A 27,607-nucleotide genomic window follows, 5' to 3' on the forward strand; every position below is an offset into this window, starting at 1 on the left:
GTAGTTGCTAAATATTGAACAAAGAAAATCTAAAAAAAATGCTTTATTTTGAGGGGAAGTCAGCAAGTGAAAGCTGATAAAAACCAACAATCATTCCAAATAAACCCAAAGCACCGGCAAAAATCTCAACAATTAACATTTTAGAGAATAACTCTCCCCTCTGAGCATCTGCAAGAGCTGTTGAACTACCCGTAATTCCAACACTAATACCAGAGAACAAATTAGACAAACCAATTGTTAATCCAGAACAGAGCAGAATCCATGAGGATTTAACTATCTGTACTTCCCAAGCATCCTTTGGTTGACCAGAAATTATATCAATATCTGGAAGTGATCTTATCTTCGAAATTAGTAAGAATGTTGCAATTACACCGTAAATTGCAGTAGCTTCACAGAAAATCACAGAAATCAGGTTCTTTGAACGAATTCTTGGAGATCTAAGAGCTGCTCCAACCAAAGAATTACCTGTTGTGAATATACCCCAACCTGCTCCAAAAGTTGAAAGAACTATACATAATACTACTCCAAGATAAGCAAAATGCAGTGGAGGGATCGATAAGAAAATTTCTGAATAGGTTTGGTATGTCATCTTGTTTTTTCCTGATATTTAATAGTACGTATGTATTTATGTATGTATGTATGTATATATATATATATATATATATATATATATATGTATATGTTTATTTATAAAGGTAAGATAATACTTCGGTCAGTTTTGCAGCCTTGTGCCTATTAATTACTACTATTTCCAATAGAAATCTTTAATCTTGAAGCGTATCAAGATATTCGTAGTCTTTACAAATTAATATAAAAAACTAATCAATTTTGCTTATTAATTTACTTAATTTTCCCCTTTCTGTAATTGAGGAGCTTAAAACTGTATTTTTTCTTTAACCTTTTTTCTTTTTGCTTCCAATCTTAATTAATTCAGCAATGGCTTCACTAATATTTATTATTTAATTTATTACATTAATTTATTTCTATAATTAATGCAATTAAACCACTTTCCCGCCCGATTTCACCCGCCATTTGTCTAAAAATTATTGTCAATGTTAAATAAATAATAATAATAGGAAAATACTTTTTAATTAAAAAAAGGTAAATGTCTTAATTCAGAGAGATTCAGAATTTTCACAAACAATTTGCACGAGTCTTGGAGTTAGATCTTGATCTTTAATTGATAGTTGTTCATATAAATATACCCTAATTTTTGCATTGTTCAAGCGCGAACATCTAGATAGTCACCTCTTTTGGGTAGTATTAAATTCTAGGAAAAATGAAATTTAGAGCGTATTTTGGTATTAAATATGCCTTTAATAATATAGGTTGATGTTGCTATTACCATCATCACTCTTTCCCTTCTTCACCCTCGATCCTCATCTCCATTCTCAGTAATTATTGTATTAAAACATGCAACTTGTCCAAGTTGGTCTGGGAGTCATGCCTAGATACGTTTTGTATAATCAGAATCAAAGACGAATGAGGGTGATATTACGGAAGTGGAAAAAAAAAGAGCTTGTCATGCATATGCATAAAAACGTAAATACGAATGTGCAACTAGGAATAAGAAGGAAGTGAATTGAGGAACTAGACAAAAAGTTCAGTGGAAAAAAACGGGAGATAAGTCTCTGCTGGATCTTTCGTTCGCTAAACTCCCCATCTATTTCACAAGTAATAATGTAATACTTTACACGTAATTCCACATATAAATACAAACAATGTGTATTCAAATGAACATATACTTATTTAATTATTTTTACACAATTATTTATTTACTCATTTGTAATTCATTATTTAAATAGTAGCAAATGTAATGCTTTGAAACTAGGTCATGAATAATTATACATAAATATATGCCTTTATATTACCACCAAAAATAATCTAATGTAATAACGTTATTAATACTAATACCTAATTCAAAATTTAAAAGAAAAAATTTTAACTTTCAATATTAAATTCCCGTAATTAATTACTTCATTATATTACTTAAATCAATTAATAGTATATTATTAAACCCCACCATGTGTGGCGCCTCAAAGAACCCCTCCTGTAATATAAATTTTTAACTGCTCGTGACTTAGAGAAGGCGCCAAAATCTGAACACACAAATAAGAAAATATTTTTAATAATAAATATAATGAAAAGCATTTAAGAATTCCCCTCTCGGAGAATAATAGCAAAAGCTAGAAATATCAAAATCTGAGATAGCAGAACTGTGTAATTAGTGAATTGGATAAGAGCTTATGAATAAGTAAAGGAGCTAGGGACACTATTTTTGTATGTACAGGGCCTGGAAAATTTAAATTAGAAGTAAAAACAGCCAGGCAAAAGATTATCTGAATGCTAAATTAAAGTTCTTAAAAAAATTTTTGCTAATAAAGGAAAGGGGGATTTGTATAAGAGAGAGAAGGAAGGTAGGTAGGGTGATTCGTCAAAAACTACGAGAAAATAACCATTAAGTAAGAGGAAAAAGGATAGTATAAAAACAAAATCTCTAGTTGGTTTCCATAAAACTCCCAATTCGAGCTCTAAGAAAGCTCTAATAGGTAAACAAAAGTGAATATATTTATGTATTTTGGTTGTGGAAGCCAAAGTTTGAGTGATTGTTATAATTGAAGAGAGAATCAAGGAAAGAAAAAAAACATCTAGGAAGGTTTATACTCGAATTCTTCTAGGATACTGAATTAAGATACGCGTAATCAAGGTTTTGTTGTACTGAGAAGTCAAATAGTGAAATATTGGAAGTTATTTTGTGGACAAGATCTTTAAATAATAGAGGTTTCTAGTCTTTAAGGCAGTATTAAGAGCTGAAAGGTTAGAATAACTTACAGTTTGTTAGTATTTTTGCCTTAAGCGGAGATTTTGCTTCTTTATTGACAATAAGAATCCAGCTCCTCTATTATTCATTTCATATACTGAATAATAAAAGCTTTGGTTGAATTAGTATCAACGATATGAGCCTTGAAGGGGTTAATCCAATTACAGAAATGCGAGAAGAGAGCCCTACAAGAGACAACACCATCACCCAAGTAGATGTTAGACAGGGATCTGGTCTCCTACAAGATTACTCTTCAATGAGAGTTCCAAGTCTTATAGTGTTAGGGCAAGGCCAGAGCCAAAATCATAGTCAAAGTCATGTACATGGGTTTATCCAGGCTGCTCAGGCTGGCCAAGTCAATCAGATAGGAGAAGGAACTGATCCATCTCTGACAAGAATAGTAAGAGGAGGAACTACTACTACATCGTCTTCCTCAGGAAATAGTATCGAGAATTTACCAATTCCCCTCTTGGTGGAGGGGGGACAAGGTCTAATTATAGAGACAACAACATGGTCCAGAGACTCTCACGAACTTTTCGATTATGAAGCTCAGCATATTAATAATAAGAAGTTTCTTGTGAGTAAGAACAGCAAAATCTTTCGGCAAAATACAGAGTGTATGATTGTTGGTGATGAGGAGGAACTTCCTACACAAGGAGACTATTTGCTTTCCATAAAGACAACTTCAGATGGAAAATTTGTAGCATTTCCTGCAGATAGAAGTTTGGGAGCGTGTAATGATAGGCAGCTAGTTCCTAAGAAAGTTTGGTTAATCGTTCGGGATCTACCTAGCAAATCATATGCTTTGCAGCAAAATGATATGGTTAAGTTGGGTAGATTTAAACTTCGAGTTAAACAACTAGTTAAGAACGAAGATCAAATTCCAGAGCTTAGGCTTGATGAAATGGAGACAAATATTATAGAGCCAACTTTGGAGGAGTCTATAACAATGCAGTGTAGAATATGTCTCACTGAGGGAGAGCAAGAGGATGATCCTCTGCTCTGTCCATGTCAATGCAGAGGGTCCATAAAATTTGTTCATTTGGAATGTCTAAGACATTGGATTAATGGAAGGCTCAACCTGGCCAACGAAAACGGGTCCGGAGACACCTTCTTCTTCAGGCAGTTACAATGTGAGCTTTGTAAGAGTCCTCTCCCTTCCTCAGCTTCTATAAAAGGCTCCAGGGTTAACATTGTTAAAGTACCTCAGGCCAAACCTCCTTTTATTGTTTTAGAGAACATTTATGGAAATGTCCATAGAGGAGTACATGTGGTTAGCATGGCTGAAAAGAAGGATTTGAAACTTGGGAGAGGCCATGAATCAGATGTGAGGATTTCTGATGTAAGTATATCCAGGTACCACGCAACTATTAGATATAGAAATGATAACTTTATGCTTGAGGATCACGATTCCAAATTTGGTACTCTTGTTTCAGTTAGAAGACCACAAGCTATAGACAACTGTCACAATTTGGCTCTCCAAGTAGGAAGGACCGTAGTCAACCTAAGACTTTCTGAGGAGCCCTGTTCTCCGAGTGTTGGGATCAAAGAGCTGCCCGTGAGCAATTCCCCGAACTTCCATCTGGATTCTGAGCAAAATAATACTCAGAGTGGAGGAGGGAACGGGACTGGGAGTGGTAGCAATGGTGCATCCGGAACAGGCAGAAGGTTCAGTGGCCTGAACACAAGCTTGGATATGAACGGCATGAACAACCAGAGCTCTGGAGGCAATCTCCAACACCCCCATAATCAAATGAACCAAAGTTTTGCAGCAGCAGCTCCTGCTACTCCTCCCAAGGTGATTGGACAGTCTCAGAATATTCCTTCTTTCTTGGATATTCAAGAATCTGATGCCAGAAGTTGCCAAGAGAGCGATAATATTAACATTAGAAAAGGAGATATTCGAAAGGTTTCTGAATGTAAGTCAGCGTTTTTGTCGTCTCTGGTATCCTCTTTATCATCGTCATCTTCATCATCTTCATCTTGTTCATCATCATTATTCTCCGCCTATAATAGGCTTCCTCCTCCTCCTCATACAATACCAAGAAAGGGAGGAGTAGGAGTTAAAAGTAATGATAATAATGCAAATAATGGGTTAAGATTTGAGAATATAGATATACAAAATAAAATAGGTTTTTTCTGGAATGAAAAAAGCAAGCAATCTGGACAAGATTACTTGGGAATTAAAGAATCAAAAGATAAAAACTACGGATGTGGAAAGTTAGTAGTCTCTGAAGCCTATGGTGGTGGTGTTTTCGTGGCCCCTCCTTCTGCAGGCTCAGATCACTTCTTAGATTGCTCTAAAAGCATGAGCCCTTTCATTCATAATAACAATGGCCACTGTGAAATCAACCATAGAATTAGTAAGAAGACTCCATCTCAGCTACCTTATTCATCTTTGACGCTTTGGATTGAGAAGAATCAATCTTCCAGACCTATTTCTGAAAGTAAGAATCATTATCTACCAATATAATAAGGTATTGGACATCATTAATACATTTCTTTCTACTACTTAAAGACTTTTTGGGTGTATATATATTTCTGTGCATAGTCGAAGATGTGTTCATATAGTAGGTATTAGCAGTCGCGAGTAATGCCATTTCGAGTAACGCCAACAAGTTGTCCACGGAATTGGTTCCTTACTTGAGGACGTTATTAATCGCTAGTTCAAGGCCCAGGCATCCCTATACTCCTGCTTATATAAATAACCAGATCCGAGCCACAAATAATACAGTTCCACCTGCACTATATTATCACTACTACTAAACTGATTCAATCTACTATACTATCATTATTATTACTACTATATTATTATTAATATATACTTATAAATATATATAAAATTGTCTACTATTTCTGATCTTTGACACAATTTCAGTATTATATTCAACGCTGGTTGAAGAACCTTGCTCAAGCCACTTACCTATGTTTCCACCACAATCCAGTTTAAATGCTAATTGAATTATACCGACGGATACATTTCTGGTTTGAGAGTCTACCTCTAGTTTAAAAACTAATTTTTCTATTAATTTACTTTTCTTTCCTTTAATCCCTGTAATTTCTTCCGATTTTACCTTTAAAGAGTGCTCGCATGCATACTGTAATTCAATTTACGCGCCACCTGTAATATGAAGAATAATGGTTTCAGGAAAAACAATAAATAGAAGATTTTTACGATAATTATTTTTCTACTTTCCAAATATTTATAAATCCTCGAAATTTTTGCCTTCCTGCACCTTATGTCCGGCCTTTGATAACTGATCCGGATTTTTTTTCAGCCATTTGATGTTTGGAAACTAACTTTTAGAAATCTACTCCCAACTAACTAATTTTCTTAAAATATTACATTTTGTTTCGTTGTATAACTATATTGTAATACTTGTGATGCTCTGTATGTAACTTCTAATATTTATTTAAATTCAACTTTAATCTAAATAAATCTCATTCTTTTTTTCTCTTATTAATGCTTGTAAAATATGCTATATTTAAATACGTGGTTTTCCCGCCACCCCACGTAAGGTACCGGTAATAATAATTAAATACAATCAAATATAAATAATTATATACAAATGAAAGAAACTATATATTTAAATGATATTTATGTTAATTGAAAATGTTTTGAAAAGAAAAAAGCAAACGAAATTACAAGATCTAAAGAGTAATAATATGTAAGGAATAAATACGAGAGTTGTAGAAACATCAGTTTAGATTTTAATAGTAAAATTATAGAGAAAAAAATATAAAGAGAAATAAAATTAGATATTGAAAATAAATTATATATGAGAAGAATTGTTTTGTTTAAATTGGATTATTTTTAATAACAAATACTTAGGGGAAAAAAAGTAATATATATATCTATACATTAAAGTACAAGAGAAGATTTAGGCTGTTCTTTTAAATTACAAAGCTAAAGATTAAATTGAATAGTATCATTTCTAGTATTGATATTGCCTATAATACAGCTATTTGACATGGGAGAGGATGAGAGAATAATAATTAAATGTTTAACTGAGAACTTTAAATACCCAGTTAAACTAGAATGGAGAAAGTATTTGAATGATAAAGTAAAACCTGGAGAAGTTATTTTAGATATCTCAGATTTGAATAGTAGCAAAGTAGTTACAAAAGTTAAGTCTATATGCCACGGAAGAATAGCAAGCTGTTTAACTCCAAAAATCTGTGAGGTCATTTCAATAAAAGAACAGAGTGGTGAAGATGAGAAAATTTCAGAGTTTGAAATTAATGATTCAAAAAATGATAATGCTGAGAAGTCAAAATTATATATTAAACAAGAAAACCCAAATAGTCATAACAATAGGTATTATTTCGGTTATTATTTGTGTGATCATACAACATTTTTGAGTAATATATGTGTGGAATGTGGATTTATACTCCAAGGAAAAAGTGAATTTTGTAGTAATAATAATAATAAAACAATTAAAAAATTCGGAGCTGGAAATAATAATGGTGAGACAGCAGAACTGGACTCTACTAATAGAAATAGGCATGATCATAAAGCAGGTAACTATCATGAAAATGATAGAAATGAAAGAATGTTAATAAATGCAGGTTTTCTATCGAATAGTAATGATATTAAATTTAATAGAAATTATGTGGATAAACAAGAAAAATCTTTTATATTTGAACTGCTATATATAAAGAGAAAGTTAAGCTTGGTTTTGGATCTGGATAACACATTAATACATGCCTCTTCAAATTTACCAGAGATAAAAAGGAGGGAAGAGTTTGTTCAGATTAAGGATATCATGGAAAATGAAATAACTGAAGAGATTTATAATAAGTATTATGGCAGTGTTGTAATGCTTGGAAGTAAATCTCAGAATACTGAACTACTTCCTAAGGGAATTGATAGTTTTCCTCATTATAGTAATGAGGCAGATTCAACTATTGAAATTTACTTTAAGTTATTAGAGAGTTTGATATTTTGTATTCCTTTTGGTAGCTCTTTAAATTCTGGAATAGAAAAGCAACCTAGAAATAGTTCAAATTGGAGCTTTGGATATTATAAATTAAGACCAGGAGTGATCAATATGTTGAGAACCCTTTCTAAAGATAAATATGAAATTTATATGTATACTATGGGTACAGAATATCATGCATATACTTCACTTAGGATTTTGGATCCAGAATTACGTTTTTTTCACTCAAAGAGAATATTTTATAGAAATAACGGCTTTAAAGAAACTTCAATTAAAAGTTTAAATACTTTATTTCCATATGACCATCGTACTTTGGTTATCTTGGATGATATTGAGCAAGCTTGGACTGACATTAATTCATTATTAAAAGTTTATCCATATAACTTTTTCCCAAGTAATTCAATTCCAAATGATTCGTCAAGTTTTTCTAGATATATTTCACAAATTAGAACAAATAATAAGTGGAGCCAACTAATTAAGAAAAAGAGGACTAGGAATGATCAAGTATCTGAGATTGATTGTAAAGAAAAGAATGATACAGATCAGTACAAAGCTGATAAGGAAATATCTAAGGATCAATGTTGCATTGATATTATTAAGGAAATCATTAATTCAGAAAAAGATCGTCAGCTACTGATATTTCAGAAGTTACTAATAGCTATTCATGATGCATATTTTAAGGAGTTTGACTCAGCCTTAAGTACAAAAGGAGAATTCTATGAAGAGGATTCCTTGATCCAGATAATTTACAGGGAAGCACCAAACATTTCCAATATTATCAAGATTATGAGGAGAGGAGTTCTTAAGGACTGCATTTTACAGTTTACTGGATTTAATAATAAATTCTTTTACAACTTTGTGGATTCGGATTTATATAAGTGGTGTAGATATTTTGGCTCTAGCATATTGGATAATAATATCAAAAATGGTTCAGAGAAATTACTTGCAACCCACTGTATATGTGAGCAGCTATATACAGAAAAGTATCATTATGCAAAAGAAAATGGAATTCCGTGTATCAATATTTTATGGCTTGAAACCATCATTTACACATGGATTAGCCCTTTTAATATAAATCTAAATAATCCGTTACTTGGCGATCCTGTCAACTCTGACTACTATTCTCCTTTTGAAACACTCAACTTCACAGATAAAAAATCTCCAAACTATTTTGATTTTGAGAATTATAGCTATTCCTATTTGTATGCTACAAATACATGCGAGTCACTTAAAGAGCAACTTTGGGAGGAAGCCTTTAACGATATCTCATTTTCTATGGGAGAAGAAGAGAATGACATGGATGATGATAATGACGAAAGTCTATCTATTTCAGATTCCAGTAATTCAAATCACTCATCTTCTTCTGACGAAATTCCAAAATAAGAATTTGTATTTGCATCAGAATCTTAGATAATTACTTAAAACACACTTTCATCTAATGCATTTTAGAATGGCGGGGTCTATTTTGTTTTTTCTTTATAAAATATATACATAATATGGCGTAATATTTAGTTAGTTATCAATGTAAGATTGCCAATAAAGTTAGTAATACAATATTTTTGTTTATAAATAATTTACTAGATTAGGTACATATTCTTGAGTTATAATTGAAAGAAGGGGTAATTGGAAAATATTAGTAATAAATAAAAAGGGTTTTGTAGTTGTAATAGTATGGCAATGGTAAATTACTTGCGCATGTGGAGTATGGCGCCTTTTCATTAATAATTTATTAATAAAATGGCGATAACTGAATATTGATAAAACTAAGATATAATATAAATGGGTACAAATGTCAGAAAAAAGCAAACAGTTGTCCAAGTCTGAGCTGGTTAAGATATTGAAAAAGTCTACAAGCAGTACTAGGGAAAAAAATTTAGCAATAAAGCAATTAAAGAAGTTTCCATCCAATCAGAAAGATGAACTAGATAAGAACTTGGAAAATCTAAAGTTTAAAGTTAACAAGAATAAATTGTTTCACTTCTTGTAAGTTTTATTCAATGAAGATTTGGATTATGAGATTTGATTGAATTTTTTCAAAAATTCACAAATATCATTTCGAAATATATTCAATGTTAATATTGAAAATTTAATATTAAAAAAAAATAGATGTTTTAGATGTGATAAGCCTAAGCAGTCCAATATTCAAGTATTATGTAAGCTTAAAGGTAAGTCATTTAATTCAATAAAAAAGTGATTATTAAATATGAAATTAATTAAAATTAAATAACTGATATAAAATCATAATAATATATTATAGATTCCGAATATACTATATGCCACTGTTGTTATCTTTCTTTGGAAAGTAGTATTGAATTGAAGAAGATTAAAAGCTTAAATTTAAGATAACTTAATTATTATTACCATCAACACCTTCGTCATCATCTTCTTCGTCATCATCATCATCTTCGTCATCGTCATCAATATCTTGACCTATATCTATATCACTATCTTGATTCATCTTTTCAATTTCTGATTCATTTATTCTATTCACATTGTTTATATCTTGATTCCAGTTTGGAGTAATAGACATCTCATATTCCGTTGGTAGCCAAATTTTTGAAACACCTTTATTTGGAAATTTAGGTAAAGGCAAGGAGTTAATTTCACTAGATACCATTTTGTTTGCAAGATTTGAATTTTGATTGGCTACAATTGTTTCATAGTATTCTGAAATAGCAATTTTAGCATCACATTCTTGAATGTTTTTTCTTGAATCAATTCTCGCATATTCATTAGATTTAATGATCAAATCCTGACTAAATGCTTTTTTTTTTTTAATATTAGAATGATAAAATAACCATAAGTTGCAATATTATATGGCCGTATAGTGAAACTTACCAAAAGCTGTACTTAATAATTGATCAATAATTCTTGGATCGTATGACTCTACTTTCATATCTCTTAGTAGTCTTCTTATAGAAACTACTGAATCTGGAATTACTTGAATATATTTTTTCTAATGTAATCATTGATTGAAATTCATAGTAAAAATAATTAAATATCGATGATAAATATAAAGAATAAATTGCCATATAGATAGAAATTTAAACTTTACATTTGCTAAGAAGAAGATGATCAACTTACTTCTTCCATCAGCTTGAAAAGAAAATTATTGTTTTTTCTCGTCAATTTTTAAAATTCGTTTTTTTAAAATGTAATCAACAATATTAGTTTTGGGCATATCACCGCCAAAACTTAGCATTAATAAAATTAGTTATTAATAATTAAATACATGGTGAATGCTTCAATTAGTAATAAACTTTAATAAATTTGATATATTTGAAGTAAAAAGATAAAATTTCTACTTTAATAAAATAAAACTTGCAGAATTTTTTTAGTTAATAAATAGATAAAATATAATCTCACATATATTACATTAGCTTTATTACCGTTATCAGTTATTAATATGTAACAATATTAATTTGGAATAAATTTCTATGTGGACAAAATTAATGCATGCATTGCATGTGGCGAAAAAAAAGTGCGAATATTGCATGCGCAGTTTTTTAAGTTTAAATTAAAAATTGAGGGGTTATGAGTGTTAGGTGGGTGAGGGAAGATTTTATATAAAGAAGATGACAAATCTATAAGATAACATATGCTCGTATTCGTGTATAGGATAACGTATAAAAAAGAAGACATATCGTTTGTAATTAATATTTTGTCTCAATAAGAAATATTTATATATTAAATGAAGTATATCATAGTGCATCACAGGATTATTAATTATTAATTTAAGGTAAAATTAAATTAAGAAGAAAATCAATTTGAGATATAACTCAAGTAAATAGTATATATACATAAATATATATATATATATATATAAATATAAACAAAACAGTGGAGAAATGTTTAATAAAAGGAATATATTGAATTTAGCAACTTTGGTAGTTGGAGCTTCAGCAAGTGGAATATTTAGACAATTTGGTGATAGAATAACTCAACAAGCAAATCCATGTCATGTTACATGTCCAAGAGAATATGCACCAGTCTGTGCAACAGATGCAGAAACTTATGAGAATTTATGTTTGTTTGGAGTGGCTAAATGCATGAATAAAGATCTTCAGTTGGTAGCAAATGTAACATGCCCAGATTTATTAATACATTTAACACATTTGGTACAGAAAGGTATGGTAGAAAGTATGAATGCATTAGATTCAACATATCAATCATTTGGTAATATAACAAAAGGAACAGCAGAAATGATATCATCTACTTTAGAATCTGTACCATTAATTACATTACCAAACTTTAATCTTCCAATATTTGGAATACCTCCAATTCCAACACAAGTTTTGAAGAGAAGTTCAACAACAACAACAACAACAACAATTTCAACAACTGAAAATACTAGTACAGAATCTGAATCAGATTCTACATCTACATCCACACCATCAACATCGACATCAACGTTCATATCTACATCAACTAGTACATTGGCTGTCGAATCTACATCTACATCTTCTACTTCAACAAAATCTTCTTCAAGAAAGTTAATAGAGATTCCAAGTTTGGAACAAGGAGCAAGTGGAGTAATAACTCAGATGACTAAGACAATACAATCAGCATTTAGTGGAACTGGAATAAGTGGCTCATCATCATCAACACCATCAGTTGCATTAGGATTAAATAATTTGGATGATGCAAGAACAACAATTGAGGGTATGGTAAAGACTATTCCATATACACCAGGAAAGAATTCCAGTAATATATTATTAGTAGATGGAGTTTCGCAAATAGTCAAGTTACCAAATAAAATAGACGGTAAGAATTTACTTTCAAATATTACATCACCAACAGAATCATTTAATTTACCAAATATTACAAATTTGTCAAATAGCTCATTAAATAACATTACAGAAAAAATTTCAAATAGAAATATTACATTGAATGGTGAAAATTTAGTATCAAATCCAAATTTTCAATCTATAAAGAATTTAACTTCATCAGCATTGGATAATAATATTACTACTAATACCACTACAAATAATGGTTTGAATATTAATGGTACTTCTTTATTAACAAATTCTACATTTAATAAATTGGTTAATGGTAAATTTAATACAACTGATATTTTTAGAGGAATTGGAAATGCAATAAATAATATTTCAAAGAATATTAAAGAACAAGTAGAAAGTGAAATTGAAAATATTAATTAAATCTTTAATATTAAGATTTAGTTAATATTTTTTCTTAACCATCTTATCATCCAAACCAAATACTTCAGAGTAGAATAGCATAGATTATGAGAAAAGAAAGAGTAATTCCTTTTTTCTTCTTCTTCAGCTTAATGTCATTGGCTTTTCTTTTAAATAAAAAAAAAAGAAAAAAAAATGTAAAAAGAGGGTCACTTTCTTTCATTCTCTGATCGTTTTGTGATTTTAAAAGAATAAAAAGTATGACGACAACAACCAGTTTCACCACTGTAATTGTAACAAAAACCAACAATTTCTACCACATAATCTTCAACAGCCACTTACCAAAACCAAAACAACCCTGAATACCATCACTAAAACAACTTCTACAACAATTGCTACTACTAATAATACTATTACTATTATTATTACTACTAATAATAATATCATTACAGTATCATTACAAACCACTATATCTAGGTTAATCTGGGACTATTTTAATGATCAATAGAACTTGATATTTATAAAGAGAAAGAGACTGAGTAAATATGGAATACTGATATAGTTATTAATGGAAAAAAAGTTATCTGTTTTTCAATGTGTTGAAATAATCTCTTTACATATCTAAATCTATATTTTGATCAATCTCTTTTTCTTCTTAACTAACTAAAGTAAGAAAATTCAAGTTAAAATATAATGTATTATATGTGTTAATCTGAATAAATAAACTTAATCTTTTATTGATTTGTCATCTTTAAAAGATAATTAAGTAAACAAATCTTTTAACTATTAAATATTATATATATAAAATATAATATTTAATTTGATAACTACATTCCAAGTTTGCATATTATAGTGAATAAAAATAAGTTATTTTGAATTTAAATAAAACACAAGCAATATATATATATATATATATATTTCAAATTATCTTGGCAATATTAATAATAATTCGGTATTAAAAAATAATTGGAGTTTTTTCTTTCATTCCTACTTGATTTTAAATATAAGATGTATAATGATAAAAAGAAGAAAAATAGCAAATGATATTAAACAAATACAGAGATAGATTAAGTTATTATTTATTAATATTTGAATTTTAAAGAAAATAAAAAAGAAATCAATTAATTAAAAGAAATAATATTATAGTAATTTCTATATTATTGCTTTTTCCCCCTATCTCATATTTTTTTAGTCACTTTTCTACCTTAAATAATATATAAAAATAAATAAATTGCAAGTCAAGTTTTAATATTAATATTTAAAAAAGAGAAATGTAAGTTATTAGAAAATAAGTAAAGTATAATTTTGTATTTGAATTGATTAATTTGTGTATATCACAAACAATTGTTAGTTGCAACATACATTTATTTTTTAATAAATAAATTAAATTTTTGGCGGGAAATTCATTTATAAATGATTAGTTGCATGCGTTAAGTACTAATTCATACATATGCAATAATAGTAAATATTAATAATAATTGGCGGAATAATTATTAACAGCTTATAAATTATTAAATAAAAAAGAAATTCTAATTAAATTAATTAATTTAATTAGAAAAAATACCGAGCATCTCTTATATATAGCAAATAAATCAATCTTTCATTCTAAATTCAATAGATGTTATAACAAAAATTCAACTTAAATAAATATTTAAATCTTAAATTAATATAAAATAATATTAAATAATATATTATTTAACGCGCGAAAAAATTTGCATGCAACAGCCATTTAAATTCATAAATACACGTAATAATAATATAAAAAAATAAGTAATAATTTAATAAAAAAGTTAGTAGTTATAGGAATTAAGCGAGAAAGTTATCAATATAAATTAAATGACAAGTAATTTATTTTTTCTTTTGAAGAATAATTTTTATCTCCTTTGTATTTATTAATTGAAATAATTGGTATAAATTAATTTACTCACTCCTTTTTAAGAATTTCTTGATTTAAACTCACAGTCTTTGAGCTGTTACTATTATTACTATTTATTGGATCTTGTGTTGAATTTCCAATCAAATGTTGCTGCTGTATTAGTAGAGTCAGCATATCTCCTCCAGTAGGATTTCTATTTAATTGTTGGTGATTTTGAAAATTAAAAGGGATTGTATTCCCTAGAAACTGTAGCTGTTGTTGTTGATGTTGCTGTTGTTGCTTTAGATGTAGTTGAATTTGTAGCTGTTGTTGTTGTAGCTGCTGTAGCTGTAGCTGCTGATGATGTTGTTGTTGATGTAACAACTGTTGTTGGAACAGATGCTGAAGCTGCAAAAAGTTAGGAAATGTTTGGGGTTGCGTTTGCATTGAAGTTTGTGCGAACATTCCAGCTCCAGCTCCCGTTACAACTCCAAATCCGGTTCCAACTCCAGCTCCAGCTCCAACTCCAGCTCCAGCTCCAGCTCCAACTCCGAATCCAGATACAGCTTTAATTCCAGTTCCAACTCCGACCAGATTTCCAGCTCCAGCTATATTTCCTGTGGAATTCAAAGTTGTTGAATCAAGAATTCCTGGAGTTATTGCACTTTTTTTAAAGCTATTTTCTGGTGTTGAATTGAACCCCACTCCTCTTAAGGTCGCTGTTGCAATTTTATTTGTAACTTCAACATCGTCGCAAGTCATCTCTCTGTTTATTATTGCTTCCTCAGATACATTCGTACCCTTAAAGCTGTTATAGTGATCTTTTTTAGTCGATTCTGTGACTTCCTCCTCATTCTCATCTTCACTCTTCTTCTTTCCTTTCTCCTCCATCTCTTCCTCTCCATATTGTTCGTTCCGTGATATTACTCCTCGAAACCCAAAACCTACTTCCGCTTTCACTTCTGTAGCCTGAGTTTCAGTTTCCAGTTCATTTTCTAGTTGTTTTGGTTTTTTGGATTCTTTAGTTGCTGTTTTATTTAAAACAACAGAATTAGAAATTGAATTGATACTTTTAGTACAGTTGTTACTACTACCAATACCACCACCTCCAGTTCCACCACCAATACCACTACTACCCAATAATGTGTTCATAATCATTTGATTCAAAGGATTTGACAATCCTCCAACCAAACCAATCTGTTGGGAATTCCTTATCTGTTCCTGTAGTGTTTGCTGGAAAGCCAACTGTTGTTGTAAGTATTGATTCATTAATATATTATTCCTTGTCTGATTGTGATTGCTATGAGAATTACTACTTGTGGAATCATTTTTACTGTTTCCACCCCCTGCAATATTAGTATTATGAATGCCAGTCGCATTACTGATGGAATTAATAGTTATAGGATTCTCTGTTCCTATTTCTCCTGCCCCTGACCCTCCTGCTACTGCCGGTGCTACACTATGTTGTCCAAGATTCGTACCCAGTCCTCCAAATAATAAGCCCGGGCGATATGCTCCTCCTAATCCCAGTCCTCCTAAACCAGCCATTCCTCCAGCCATACCGACCATTCCTCCAGCCATCCCAGCCATTCCTCCTATACTTTGTAGTCCTAAACCTTGCAAACCTCCAAGCCCAGACAAGTCTTGTGTAGCATTGGCAGTACTACTACTACTACCACTGCCACTGCAACTACTACTACCAATATTAGTACCGCCACATCCTCCTAGATCACCACCACCGCTTTCTCCTCCCACTTCTGAGTAAACACCCGTATTTGATGTTTGGCAAGGTCTCAATGAATTCACCTGGGATGTGACATTTCCACATGAATTAATAATTGATGGAAAACCACCTGTTAAAATCGGAGTAGAGTGATCATTGCTCTTAGGTAATTGCAGCCCAAAATTCACGTTACCCATATTCATATTTAATAAAGCACTTGGCGGTAAATGGTTTATTCCAGAAATTGAGTTGTCTGAAATAAAATAACTTGTTGGGATTCCATTATTACTTAATAAAAGTAAGTTATTGACATTATTTGATTGTGCTTCAAAATTACTTGTTAACATTTTATCATTACTAGTCTCTTTCATATGCTCGTCTATTAATTTAGGAATCTTTCTGCTAATATTACCTTCATTAATACCATTATAATCACTAAAGCTGGTATTATCACCAACTCCAGCAACACTATCCAAAAGCAATCCACTACCATTGATATCCTTGACTCCCTGTGCATTTAATCCCCCCCCTACTCCTCCCATTCCTGCTCCTGCTCCTCTTTTACGTCTTCCTTGTCTTGGCTTTTCATTCACTGATGATTTTGGTAACACCATATTACTATTCAAGTTATTGGCCATTTCAGGATTTCTTAATTTACCTTTACCTGTCTCTGATAATGGAATATTTGAGACATAATTTGAAATATCTGAAGATAATGAGTAATCATGTCTATTTGAAGGAGATATTGTCAAAGAATGTAGTAAAGAATTACTACCACCTATACCTCCCAATGTTGCCCCCCCTCCTACTAATCCTCCTCCGCCTAATCCTCCAATTATATTATCCATAAATTGATTCAAATATAAATATACCGATATCCTTAAATCATTTATTGATATTCTTGGATCCAAATTTGACCTGTTCAAAGATTCTTGATCCATATATTCCTTATGATCAAATATGATTGGAATATTACTTGGTAAATGTATATTTGAATTTCCTTGCTTATTTTGAATGCTTATATTATAAAAAGGAGAAATCAATGCATCCATATTATTTGGTAATATGTACCCATTACTCAAATTTTCCATTGTATATATTCTACTTGTATTTAAATAAAAATCATCATGCTTTCTAAACAAAAATTTGTATATCAAATCATCGTAAAGTCCCCACTCTTCCTTCTTTTCTACTCCAATTCCTCCTCCAATAATACTAGTAAATTCTCTCCGTTCAATAATTGGAAGCCTAAATAATGAAGAAGGTCTGTTGAGCATTCTTCTTAAAGATGATCTTGAAAGAAGTCTCTCTGTGAAAATATTCATATTACCAAGACTATTAAAGCGTGATCTAGTATAAAAATCCTTCATCAAATTATTGTATGTTGATTCTATTGTTAATGTATTCAATATCTCATCAATTAAAAGCTCCCTATATGAATGCTTTTTATACTTAATAATCTCCATACATCTTATAGTACTAACAAGACTATTCCAAAAAATACTCTTTTCTTGTTTTACTAGTAGTTTATCATCGTATTCAGTATTCTTTAGAATCCTTGAAACACTTTCTTCTGTATCCTCCCTTGTATGAATTGAAGATGATAATATTTCATCTTCATTCATAATATGATCCTTTTGATCACTACTATTCACATTAATTTGATTCTTCCCATGATGTCCTTTAAAGTAATATACTAATCTCAAAATCCTCTTAAATCCTAATGTATATTTATACTTGTAATAAAAATCTATACAGTCTTTAATGGTTTTATGCTCCATGAATGATGCTATCCTTCTAAAGTCTTTTGGATACATCAAGTACTTTTCTATAAACATTCTTATTTCTGAATAAGTCCACATTGTATTTCTATTCCTTTCCTGATCTCTTGGATCTAGAACCTGATTATTCTTATTAATATAAATAACAGTTACTGGTTTTATTGGATCCCTATCATAAGCATTAAATTCAATTTCTGCAGGAAATCTGAAAATACTATTCTCAAACCATAATGGAGACGGACCTATAAAACTTGATGATGAACTTGTCATCTGCATCCACTCTCTTTGAGCTTGCTTCTGATGCACTATTCCTTTCTCCCTTTCTCTATTCTTTTGAATATTCAATCCTATATCCTTTTCCTTATCTTTTTCTTTGCTAGAAATACTAATTTCCTTATATCCCTTAGTTATTCCTACTCCTACTGTTATAGAACCAGAATTAAGTGTATTAGGTCCATTCGAATGAGAAATATTAGACTGCGATGTTGAAACCACACTATTTCCTGCCAAAACATTTCCTAATAATGACGAATCACCTTTCGTAGCTAGCGTAGGCTCATTTGAACAATAAGCAGATCCTGTTCCTCCAGTTTTAACCAAATCAAGAAATGATAAACTTTGTTCATCGCTTCCTAAAAAAATATTGGTAATATTAGAATTGTCATTAGAGCTTCTTGTCCTTCTTGATCTAGTTTGACCTAATTCAAAAGTACCAATATCAACTGTTGATCCCCTTTTTTTTCTTGTATTACCTAAAGTATTTAATGTTTCATTTGATAAATTAGAGACTGATGTATTTGCGTCATTAATAGTTCGATGAATACTTTCAGAATGATTTTGATCAATATTGCCTACATGATCTCCTCCTTTTAATAAACTTTTAGTTTGGTTAGTATATAAAATCCTGTGATCATTATTATGATGAGTATTGGCAGAATCCTTAATATCACGCAATACCAAAGCTCGATTTGAGTTACTAAAAAGTACAGGAGTTTGAATATTTTGTAAAGACATTGAATAAGTCTTTGATATATCATTGTTTCTACATTCAGGAAGAAGATCTAAAAACTTATGATATACTTTAAACCTAAAATCATGTTTAAAGTAACCAATAGGTAAAGGCACCAGCTGATCTGGATGATCAATAGCTCTTAAAGGCAAACAACCCCAAGTAAAATCCAAATTTCTTTCACTATTTAACATTTCATTGTAGGCTAAATACCTTTTATAATGATGATATATTGAAGGTAAATATCTCTTAATATTTGAAAGTTCACTTTTAATCATCATCTTTCTTCTTCCAATATGTTTTCTCACTCTTTGAATCTTTTGAGAATAACCAAACAAATTGATTGGATGATAGAAATCTCCATTAATTGGCCTTAAAATACCTTTAATAATTTTTAATTCGCTGTTTTGATCAATTTTTAAACACAATTTTCCAAAATCTTCTAATGGATAACAGAGACTCGTATTATATGGCATTAAAGAAACATAATTTGGTATCCCTAGAATAACCTCAATATAATCTTGTATTTCTCTATCAGCAACTAAATCATCCTGATAAATTTTAATAATTTCAAGAGTATTAGGATGTTTACCTTCTTCTAACTCAGATTCTAACAGGCCAATTTCATCCACCAAATAGTTGAATGTTGAAATAAGAAATGGAATATGATCTCCATTGTTTTTTTGATTATCATGAATAATTATTTCATTAATCTTGTTTTTTAAAACCTTAAGAGAATTTAATCTGTCAAAATTCTCCTCATTGAGCTTTTTTAAAGATTCTGTAATTCCAAACTGATTTAAAAAATCAAAAGAGGCCAAATCATTTAAACTTTCTTTTAAATGTGTGTTTTCTTCTCTTCTATTTGTATTAATAAATCGTACTCGGTACTTTTTTAGATTATCCATATTTGAATCCATTTTACCGTGAATAAATTGATCTAACTTTCTAATGCGATTAGGTAGAACACAAATTCTAAGCTTTTGTCTTGCAGTTTTAAAAGCATGACTAGTATTTTCCATAACTGAAGCCAAGTAATTATAATTGTGATCATTTTCTTCCAAGTGGGAATTAATTTCAGAGTTTCCCGCCTTTTCTGAGATAATTGAAGAATTATTAAGGTGATTAAGATTAGAAGAGTCAATATGTCCAACAGGTACATTTTCAAATACCATCATAAAGTGTTCATCTTCGTCTTTTTTTAGCACGAGATTGGAATGGTTAAAATCTTGAGCTAGAAATTCAATACTTCCCACACCTAATTTGTGATTGATAGATTTTTTTTGACCGGTATCGCATAAAACTGTGCATGACGACTCATAGGAAGTACCTAAGATAATTTGAGATGTTTCTTGAGATCTTTTGACAAGATTGACTTGGTATATTTGATATACTTTACATAGGTCATTTAAGAATTGTCCATTTAAACCAAAAGATGAGTTATTCGCCAAATTAATCTTCTTAATGTTCCTGATATTCCCCAAGCTTAAATTTAAATAGGGACCTCTTCTGTGATTTTGTGCTATGGGTAGTTGCTGTAAATCGTAATTATCCAATTCTCCATCTCTTTGAAAATGTAAATCCTTTAAGTAATATTTGCAAGCCAAAGTAAAGATGTCTAAAGGAGTTCTGGACCTTAATATCTTTTCTGCTTCGTCTAGCTCAGTCTTTTCTTTGGAGCTAGTATTTTTCCTCCTAAAGTATCTTCTATGAGCTTTCTTCTTTTTCGTGGTTGCTGCTTTGAAATCCTTCGCAGAAGATGGGCATGAGTTATTATTATTATTATTGATATTAGTCATATTCAAACCAGAACTTGAGCCTAAATGGGTTCCTGTGTCAAAATCCAGAGCCTCACATACCTCTTCTCCTTCTACATCATCCAAATCATCATCAATAATAGAAGTTGTTAGACAATTTTCATTAAAACTGATACTATTTGCCTCAACATTTCTCCTTTCCTGCTCCTTTTTCAACTTTTCCAACTCTAAGTTAATTCTCAATATCTCATCCTGAAGTTCGATCACCAAATTATGATCCTTTGAAATATCCACATTACCAAAAATCATTTTCTCCTGGGTCTTCTCTTCATCTACCATTGGTTCATACAGAAACTCACCTTTGAAGAAATTATCACCTAATCCTCCTCCTTCACTAAAATCAGATACTTGTTCCAAGTATTTATCCACCAATTTCTCAAATTCATCAGCCTCCTTAACATCTTTAACTTTTCTACATCCATTTATTAAGCTCTCCAACAATATCTCACTGTATTTGGTTTCTTTATCCATATTTCTACCAAATTTTCTTCAATATTCACTTATATATTTAATCACTTTAAAATTAGTTATTTGCCCTTATATATATATATATATATATAAATATATATATAAGCAAATATATATATTTATAATTTACTATTTTCTCCATATATATATACTTTTTTTTTGAAATCAATTTTCCTAACTTACTTATATACCTTTGCTGGTTTTCTAAGCTTCTTATTAAAATATCTCTAGTCCATCAAATATTACTATATCGATCTTCCTTATTTTTACTCTTTCCTTTTAAATTAGTTTATTTCTAAAATTTGTTTCCCCTATTTTAAAATATTCTAATTTGGCGCCAAACTCTCGGTACCATAAATAATACCGGTATGTAAAAAAAATTATGACAAAGAGTATTATGTCTCGAGATCTAAAAATTTTTTAAAACTTTACAAAAAAAATTAAACTGAATTAAAGAAATAATTTTTCTATTCATGTCGATTAGTTGTATCTAAAATCTCTGAGAAATTTTCCTGAACTTCTTGTTTCAGAGTAGAAGTAATAGTTGCTACAGTATTTTGAGATTTTACATTGTCTATTCTAGATATCTCCGGATCTCTGTGAGTATTTTCATTACTTGTTTGAAGTGAAAACGTTGTATCATTTCCTTTACATAAAATAGTATTGCTTTCAAAAGTTAAATTTGAGTTATTATTAGTGTTTTTTATTGTTGAGGAGTAACTTCCTAATGTCATATCTCCCGCAGAAACGTTAATTCCACTATTCGCATTCAAATTTGAATTGATATTTGAATTCGAAGTAGAACCAGTGTTAGTGCTGGGGTGGTTGTTACTAAATCTATAAGTATTGGTTACAGGGTTAGAATGAAGTTTGAGATTAAGGTTCTTCTGGAAATATAAGCTTTCATCCAATAACACGTTGTTTTTAGGACTTGTATTGTTGCTTTGAGAATAGGATTTAAAGAATTGTAGAGTATTATGAAGCCTTCTTTTTAAGGAAATATACTTTTTAAAAAGAATTATCTGAGAAATAAATAAGGTGGTGAAAAGTGATGCTATGATTAAAGTCTGGAAATGACTGTAAATGTAGACAAATAAGTTCAATATTGATAAACCTATCCTATCAAATAGTTGTGTTAAATAGGCTATTACTTCACTTGAATAGTACTTTCCAAGAAATCTTTCAAGATAACTGCCTACCAAATTTAAACTTTGGATTAAATAAGCATCTCCAAACTTTAAAAATCTGATCTGATTCGTATCATTCTGTTCATTTTCTGTATTATTCATATTAGAAACAAGCAGTATATCCTGGAGAAATTTTATCGAATTTGAAAGTCTATATATTGAATCATTTACATCATTTATAGAAGAGTTAAAGTCTGCTAGAATTGCCCTCCTTTCAATCCTTAATGCATCCAACTGCTTCTCCAAAATCTTAACTCTATCTATTAGCGACAATAATGGATGTCCTTTTGAATTAGTAAAATAACGATCAGTCAGAGATTCTAATTCAGCTTCAAAAATTTCTCTCTTCTCATTATACTGAGCCTTTTCTTGGCTCTTTATTAGTAAACTCCTACTTTCAGGCCTTTTAAGCTCAGATACTCCAGTTACTTGGTCCTTTCTTTTTTTATTGTTTGTTCCTAAACTAAAGTCGGTAGAATTTAAATACATTATATGTGGTTTTTGATCACCTATTGTTCCATGTATATCTCTTTCAATATCCCTTTTCCAGAGACGATTTTCCACATCTTTAACGCTCTCCTCCATTTCTGACATAGAAATGGAACTCCTTCTGTCTCCTCCTCCCATCTCAACCTCCAATCTATTAATTACATTGTTTCCAAAAATCTGAATCCTATTCAAATGGCAATAGTAATGTCCTTCCTCATAGTATGATATTGCTTTCACTCTAATATAACGAACCCAACATGGGTTTGAATTTTGAACTAAGTTATTCTCTTTAATATGACCACCAGAAACAACTGAATCTTTTCTTATAGCGGTTCCTGAGTGATCTTGACCATTTCTATGGTCTATTCTATCAGATGTTCTACTTAAGGTACTGTCCTCTTTAATATCAGATACCCTAGATCCTTTTAGACTAGAATGATGATGATCATCAATATTATAGTCTAAGATATCCAAAGTATGATTTTCCTCATCTTGCTTTACACATAAAGCCTTTAAATCAAACATTTCTTTTGGTAATACTTCATTTCTTCTTAATATACCAATAGGTATCCATTGTTTAGTTGGATATATTAAGCTTCCAGAAATTTCAATTTCTCTAAAAGATGATGAAAAGTATTCAAGTGAAAATAATGCAATGTATTCAAGAAAAATATCCTCTTGAAATCCTATAACAAACCACATTGGCTTGTTACAAGGAACCAACAGATATGAATCTGGATTAGAAGATTGTACAGACTTTGGGCGTAGTACTCCTTCACTCCAGGATAAGAGTTTACTGTTAGAAGAGCTAGATGCATAGTCATAATGCAGAGCCGCAAATTGGCTTACATAAGGTACTCCCTGAATAACTTTTAATTTACTCTTCTCATCCATCTTGTCTTCTTTAGAGGCTTTGATTTCAGCATCCTCTTTCTCTTCCCATTTAGTATTCTTTTGTTTTACAGCTTCCAAACTACCACATATCTGCAAATCAGGATTTGGAGTTCCATCATCTCTTAACATGATCATACTATCCAAGAATGGTGGAATACACTTATTTTGGAGAGATATGTGAGAAGAACCAAGAGTAGAAGATAAATTTGAGCCAACAGATGTTCCTATTGTTGTTGAAATACAAGAACTGTGAGCTCCTGGAGATGTTGGAATCTTTATAATATCCCTATTAAGTATACCTTCCTCAAAGTCACTAGACTGTTCGTTTTTCATCTTAAAAGGTCCATAATATTCACCAGACAATTTCCTTTTAAAATATAATTTAAAAGTTTTATCACCAATAGAAGCAGAATCTGATTCTAAATCCAAACTTTTGTATATAGTCAACATAGACTCTGAAACAGTATTAAGCTTGGCAGAAATATCCAAATTCTGCTTATTTGGATGCCAAGAACACTTAAATAGAAACTGTGAAGGGTGACAAGAGCTCATTTTTATTCCAACCTTACGTAAATCTTCCAACATCAGCTCAAAAATTCCTCCAAGAAGATATAGAGGAAAATTTTCTCTCCTTCTTAGCTTTGTTCTGGCCACCAAGTTGAATAAGCTTGTAATACTGGAGTTATTAATGTCATTAAAGCTTTTTAACCTTTTATCCTTGATTGTCAAGACAATTTCTCGTAATGTTGAATTGAGTTTTGAATCTTTTTTTAGAATTAAACATAACTTATTGTCTAATTGGGAATTCACTCTTTTTATTTGCCTATGAAGAATTGGAGAAACCCATATTGGCAAACTGTCAAGCCTAGAATCAATACAACCTTTGCAGTAGGGACATGGTTTTCTAGAAGAAAGTATATCAAGAAGCTGAATGAGTCGATCAAAAGATTCCATTATGGATACTGACACTCTTGAAATCCTAATTTTATGTCTTCTTAAAATATTAATTCTGCAATCACTAGGATTCAAGTTTGTAAAGTAGCTTTTTCCTTGAGTTTGTTTTCTGTAAATACTGTTTTCGTCTTTAAAATATTTAAAACTTTTCTTAGACTGTGTTTTTCTCTTATCTTTAACAGAATCAAGTACGTAAATATATCCTTTTCCAACTACTATCTGCTTATTTTTTTCGTTTCCTTTGTCTCCCTTAATTTTCTCATTTTCAGCAAATAATTTCTCAACAATTCTCATGTAGACTAGATTAAATTCATGGTTTTCGCAATAGCCTACATATTGGGGAGCTGAGCATAGAGTATTTACACAGATAATACCAAATGTAACCAAAAATGTTAGAAAAACTTTACATCTTACCATAAATATTGTAGTTCTTACGATCCTTTATATTTTCCCATTTTTGGTCAAACCCCGCTATAATTAATTTTTCCTATACCGGTAATACGTGTACATGCAAATAATTATTAATAAATTATATTAATTAAATTTAATTTAAAAAAGTCAATAGTAACATTTTTTATATAAATTGAACATCCATAGGAGAAGATCTGTTGATTTTAGATGTTTAAGACTTTAATTTAGAATTGATTATTTACTTTGTAGATTTATGTGAAAATTGATTTATTATTAAAGTTTTGTACACTTAATATACATTTTACAATGATATATTTTTATCTAGTTATATATTTATCCTATAGGCATTTAAAAACGGAAAAAAATTGTTTGATTTGAGATTAACTAAATATTAGTCTAGTCAATTTAAGGGTTATAATATACTTTAATAAACCTTATTTTCGTTAAATATAAAGTAAATAGCAGTATTGGAATTTTCTCAGCTTCTGTAATCTTTAATACTATCATCTAAGGAAATAATTGATGCTTCAAAGAGGTAATACCCAGAGAAACAATTACTTAAGTCAATGGAGACTATTGAGTTTATTGTTACATTTGCAGTTTCTAATAGTAAGGGTAAGGCCAAATGGGAGCGAGCTTCGGAATCAAGTTGTTCCAGAAGACCATTCAAGAGCAATAATTGACGTATTGAAAAATAACTTTGGCCATAATTCACAAATAAATGGAGGTTTTAAAGATTCTATGGGAAATTTAGAAAATATGAATGGTTATCAGAGTCAGCACAATTCAGATGGAAGTTTAATAAAAATTTATCCAAAAGTGAGTTCAGAATATAATTCAAATATTGGTGGCTCTGTTCAATCTCAGAGTTATAGTTCAAGAAATGAAATGAATAGCTATCTAAATCCTAATAACAGCAGAAATCAGGGAGATTCTAGCGGCAATACCTATCACGTAATTTACTCAAATAATGAGGAAAGAAAAGTTCCTCTGTTCTTGTCAAAATCTCCTCTAGTAGTGAGTAGTGGAGGAGGAGGCTATTCAAGACAAAGCAATAACGCAAGTAATCGACAGGAAATTAACAAATACTTTTCTCCCTATTCTTCAATCCACTACTTATCGTCTTCAGAAACTCCATATAGTGGGAGTTCTACGTGGACTTGGAACCATATTGAGAAGCCAATATTGAGAACAAATACTCCAAGGCCTATAGAGTTTAAGCATAAGATTCCAAGCAAAGATGAGGCTTGGTGGAATGTATCGTATAACGTAAGAAAGGAGCCGAGAAAAATGGACAATTCAGAGAAATCTGAACAAAATGAACTAGTTCAAGGTCAAAATACAGCTTTAGGCGATAATATTGAAAGATCTGGTTTAAAACTCAGTGTTGATTCTGGAGCCGGAGTCAATAACGAAGCTATTTACCAAAGACTGAGTCAGAGCAAAAATCAAAATCAGAACCAAAATCAAGGACAAACGCAGAGTCAGAGTCAACACCAATATCAAAGTCACCACAACCAACACCACCATAAACACGGTTACAGCCACAAACACAAAAATAGTGATAACCACAGAGACCAAAGCAGTAAAGATAAAGAAAGCCAAACGGAGGATGAGATCGTAAAATCTACAACTATCGGAGATGTAGTAAATTTAACTCGATTGGAGGTGCCTAACCCATACGATAGAAAAGTTGCCATAGATCAGCTTATTTCAACTTCATTGGATAACTTGAAGCAAGAAAACTGGTCAATTCCTGTAGAAGAAATAATCAATGCAACCTTTATTCATCCCGGGACTCAGCAACCAGATCTTGTTCCAAACCAAATGGGACCTAAAGTGAAAGTTCAAGACTTTTATTGTAATCCTCAGATTCATAAATGTACAAATCTTCAAGCAGTTGGAGCTGCTATTGGTGAGCCTATTTGGAAAATTTACAACACGTCTACAATTGGAAGGGCTCAAAGGAGAATTAGTAATCTTCTGGATGATACGGAGGTAAGTAAAGTTTCTAGCTTGATTATATCCAAATATTTCACTCTAAATTTAACCTCAAATTATTATTGATTTCCTTCAGGAGCACCTAACAATGGGACTTACTCAAACTTTTATTGATTATA

General features: G+C 30.7%; 8 protein-coding genes across 8 annotated transcripts; 4 read left to right on the plus strand and 4 right to left on the minus strand.

The window, feature by feature from the left end:
* Positions 1-43: 43 nt before the first annotated feature.
* On the minus strand, positions 44-589 carry ELE39_000243 (vacuolar ATP synthase 22 kDa proteolipid subunit; the record flags this gene model as incomplete). Its single annotated transcript, XM_067343267.1, has 1 exon — positions 44-589. The coding sequence occupies one exon, from the start codon at positions 587-589 to the stop codon at positions 44-46; it is 546 nt and encodes a 181-aa protein (XP_067201201.1).
* Positions 590-2,957: 2,368 nt separating this feature from the next.
* ELE39_000245 (SSM5 like ring finger with a forkhead associated (FHA) domain) lies at positions 2,958-5,294 on the plus strand (the record flags this gene model as incomplete). The annotated part of the gene is made up of 1 exon (XM_067343269.1): positions 2,958-5,294. The coding sequence occupies one exon, from the start codon at positions 2,958-2,960 to the stop codon at positions 5,292-5,294; it is 2,337 nt and encodes a 778-aa protein (XP_067201203.1).
* Positions 5,295-6,792: 1,498 nt separating this feature from the next.
* ELE39_000246 (RNA pol II carboxy terminal domain phosphatase of the HAD superfamily) lies at positions 6,793-9,144 on the plus strand (the record flags this gene model as incomplete). Its single annotated transcript, XM_067343270.1, has 1 exon — positions 6,793-9,144. One exon carries the CDS (start codon positions 6,793-6,795, stop codon positions 9,142-9,144), a length of 2,352 nt encoding a protein of 783 aa, XP_067201204.1.
* Positions 9,145-10,108: 964 nt separating this feature from the next.
* On the minus strand, positions 10,109-10,854 carry ELE39_000247 (Transcription initiation factor TFIID subunit; the record flags this gene model as incomplete). Its single annotated transcript, XM_067343271.1, has 3 exons — positions 10,109-10,524; positions 10,600-10,717; positions 10,846-10,854. 3 exons carry the CDS (start codon positions 10,852-10,854, stop codon positions 10,109-10,111), a joined length of 543 nt encoding a protein of 180 aa, XP_067201205.1.
* A 755-nt stretch (positions 10,855-11,609) lies between these two features.
* ELE39_000248 (extracellular with a signal peptide) lies at positions 11,610-12,920 on the plus strand (the record flags this gene model as incomplete). Its single annotated transcript, XM_067343272.1, has 1 exon — positions 11,610-12,920. One exon carries the CDS (start codon positions 11,610-11,612, stop codon positions 12,918-12,920), a length of 1,311 nt encoding a protein of 436 aa, XP_067201206.1.
* A 1,903-nt stretch (positions 12,921-14,823) lies between these two features.
* ELE39_000249 (myb-like DNA-binding domain-containing) lies at positions 14,824-21,555 on the minus strand (the record flags this gene model as incomplete). Its single annotated transcript, XM_067343273.1, has 1 exon — positions 14,824-21,555. The coding sequence occupies one exon, from the start codon at positions 21,553-21,555 to the stop codon at positions 14,824-14,826; it is 6,732 nt and encodes a 2,243-aa protein (XP_067201207.1).
* Positions 21,556-22,019: 464 nt separating this feature from the next.
* ELE39_000250 (uncharacterized protein) lies at positions 22,020-25,493 on the minus strand (the record flags this gene model as incomplete). Its single annotated transcript, XM_067343274.1, has 1 exon — positions 22,020-25,493. One exon carries the CDS (start codon positions 25,491-25,493, stop codon positions 22,020-22,022), a length of 3,474 nt encoding a protein of 1,157 aa, XP_067201208.1.
* A 516-nt stretch (positions 25,494-26,009) lies between these two features.
* Positions 26,010-27,554, plus strand: ELE39_000251 (uncharacterized protein; the record flags this gene model as incomplete). Its single annotated transcript, XM_067343275.1, has 1 exon — positions 26,010-27,554. The coding sequence occupies one exon, from the start codon at positions 26,010-26,012 to the stop codon at positions 27,552-27,554; it is 1,545 nt and encodes a 514-aa protein (XP_067201209.1).
* Positions 27,555-27,607: the final 53 nt, after the last annotated feature.

This window comes from Cryptosporidium sp. chipmunk genotype I (assembly GCF_004936735.1).
Source record: "Cryptosporidium sp. chipmunk genotype I strain 37763 chromosome Unknown contig_10, whole genome shotgun sequence".
Classification (NCBI taxonomy): Eukaryota; Apicomplexa; class Conoidasida; order Eucoccidiorida; family Cryptosporidiidae; genus Cryptosporidium; species Cryptosporidium sp. chipmunk genotype I.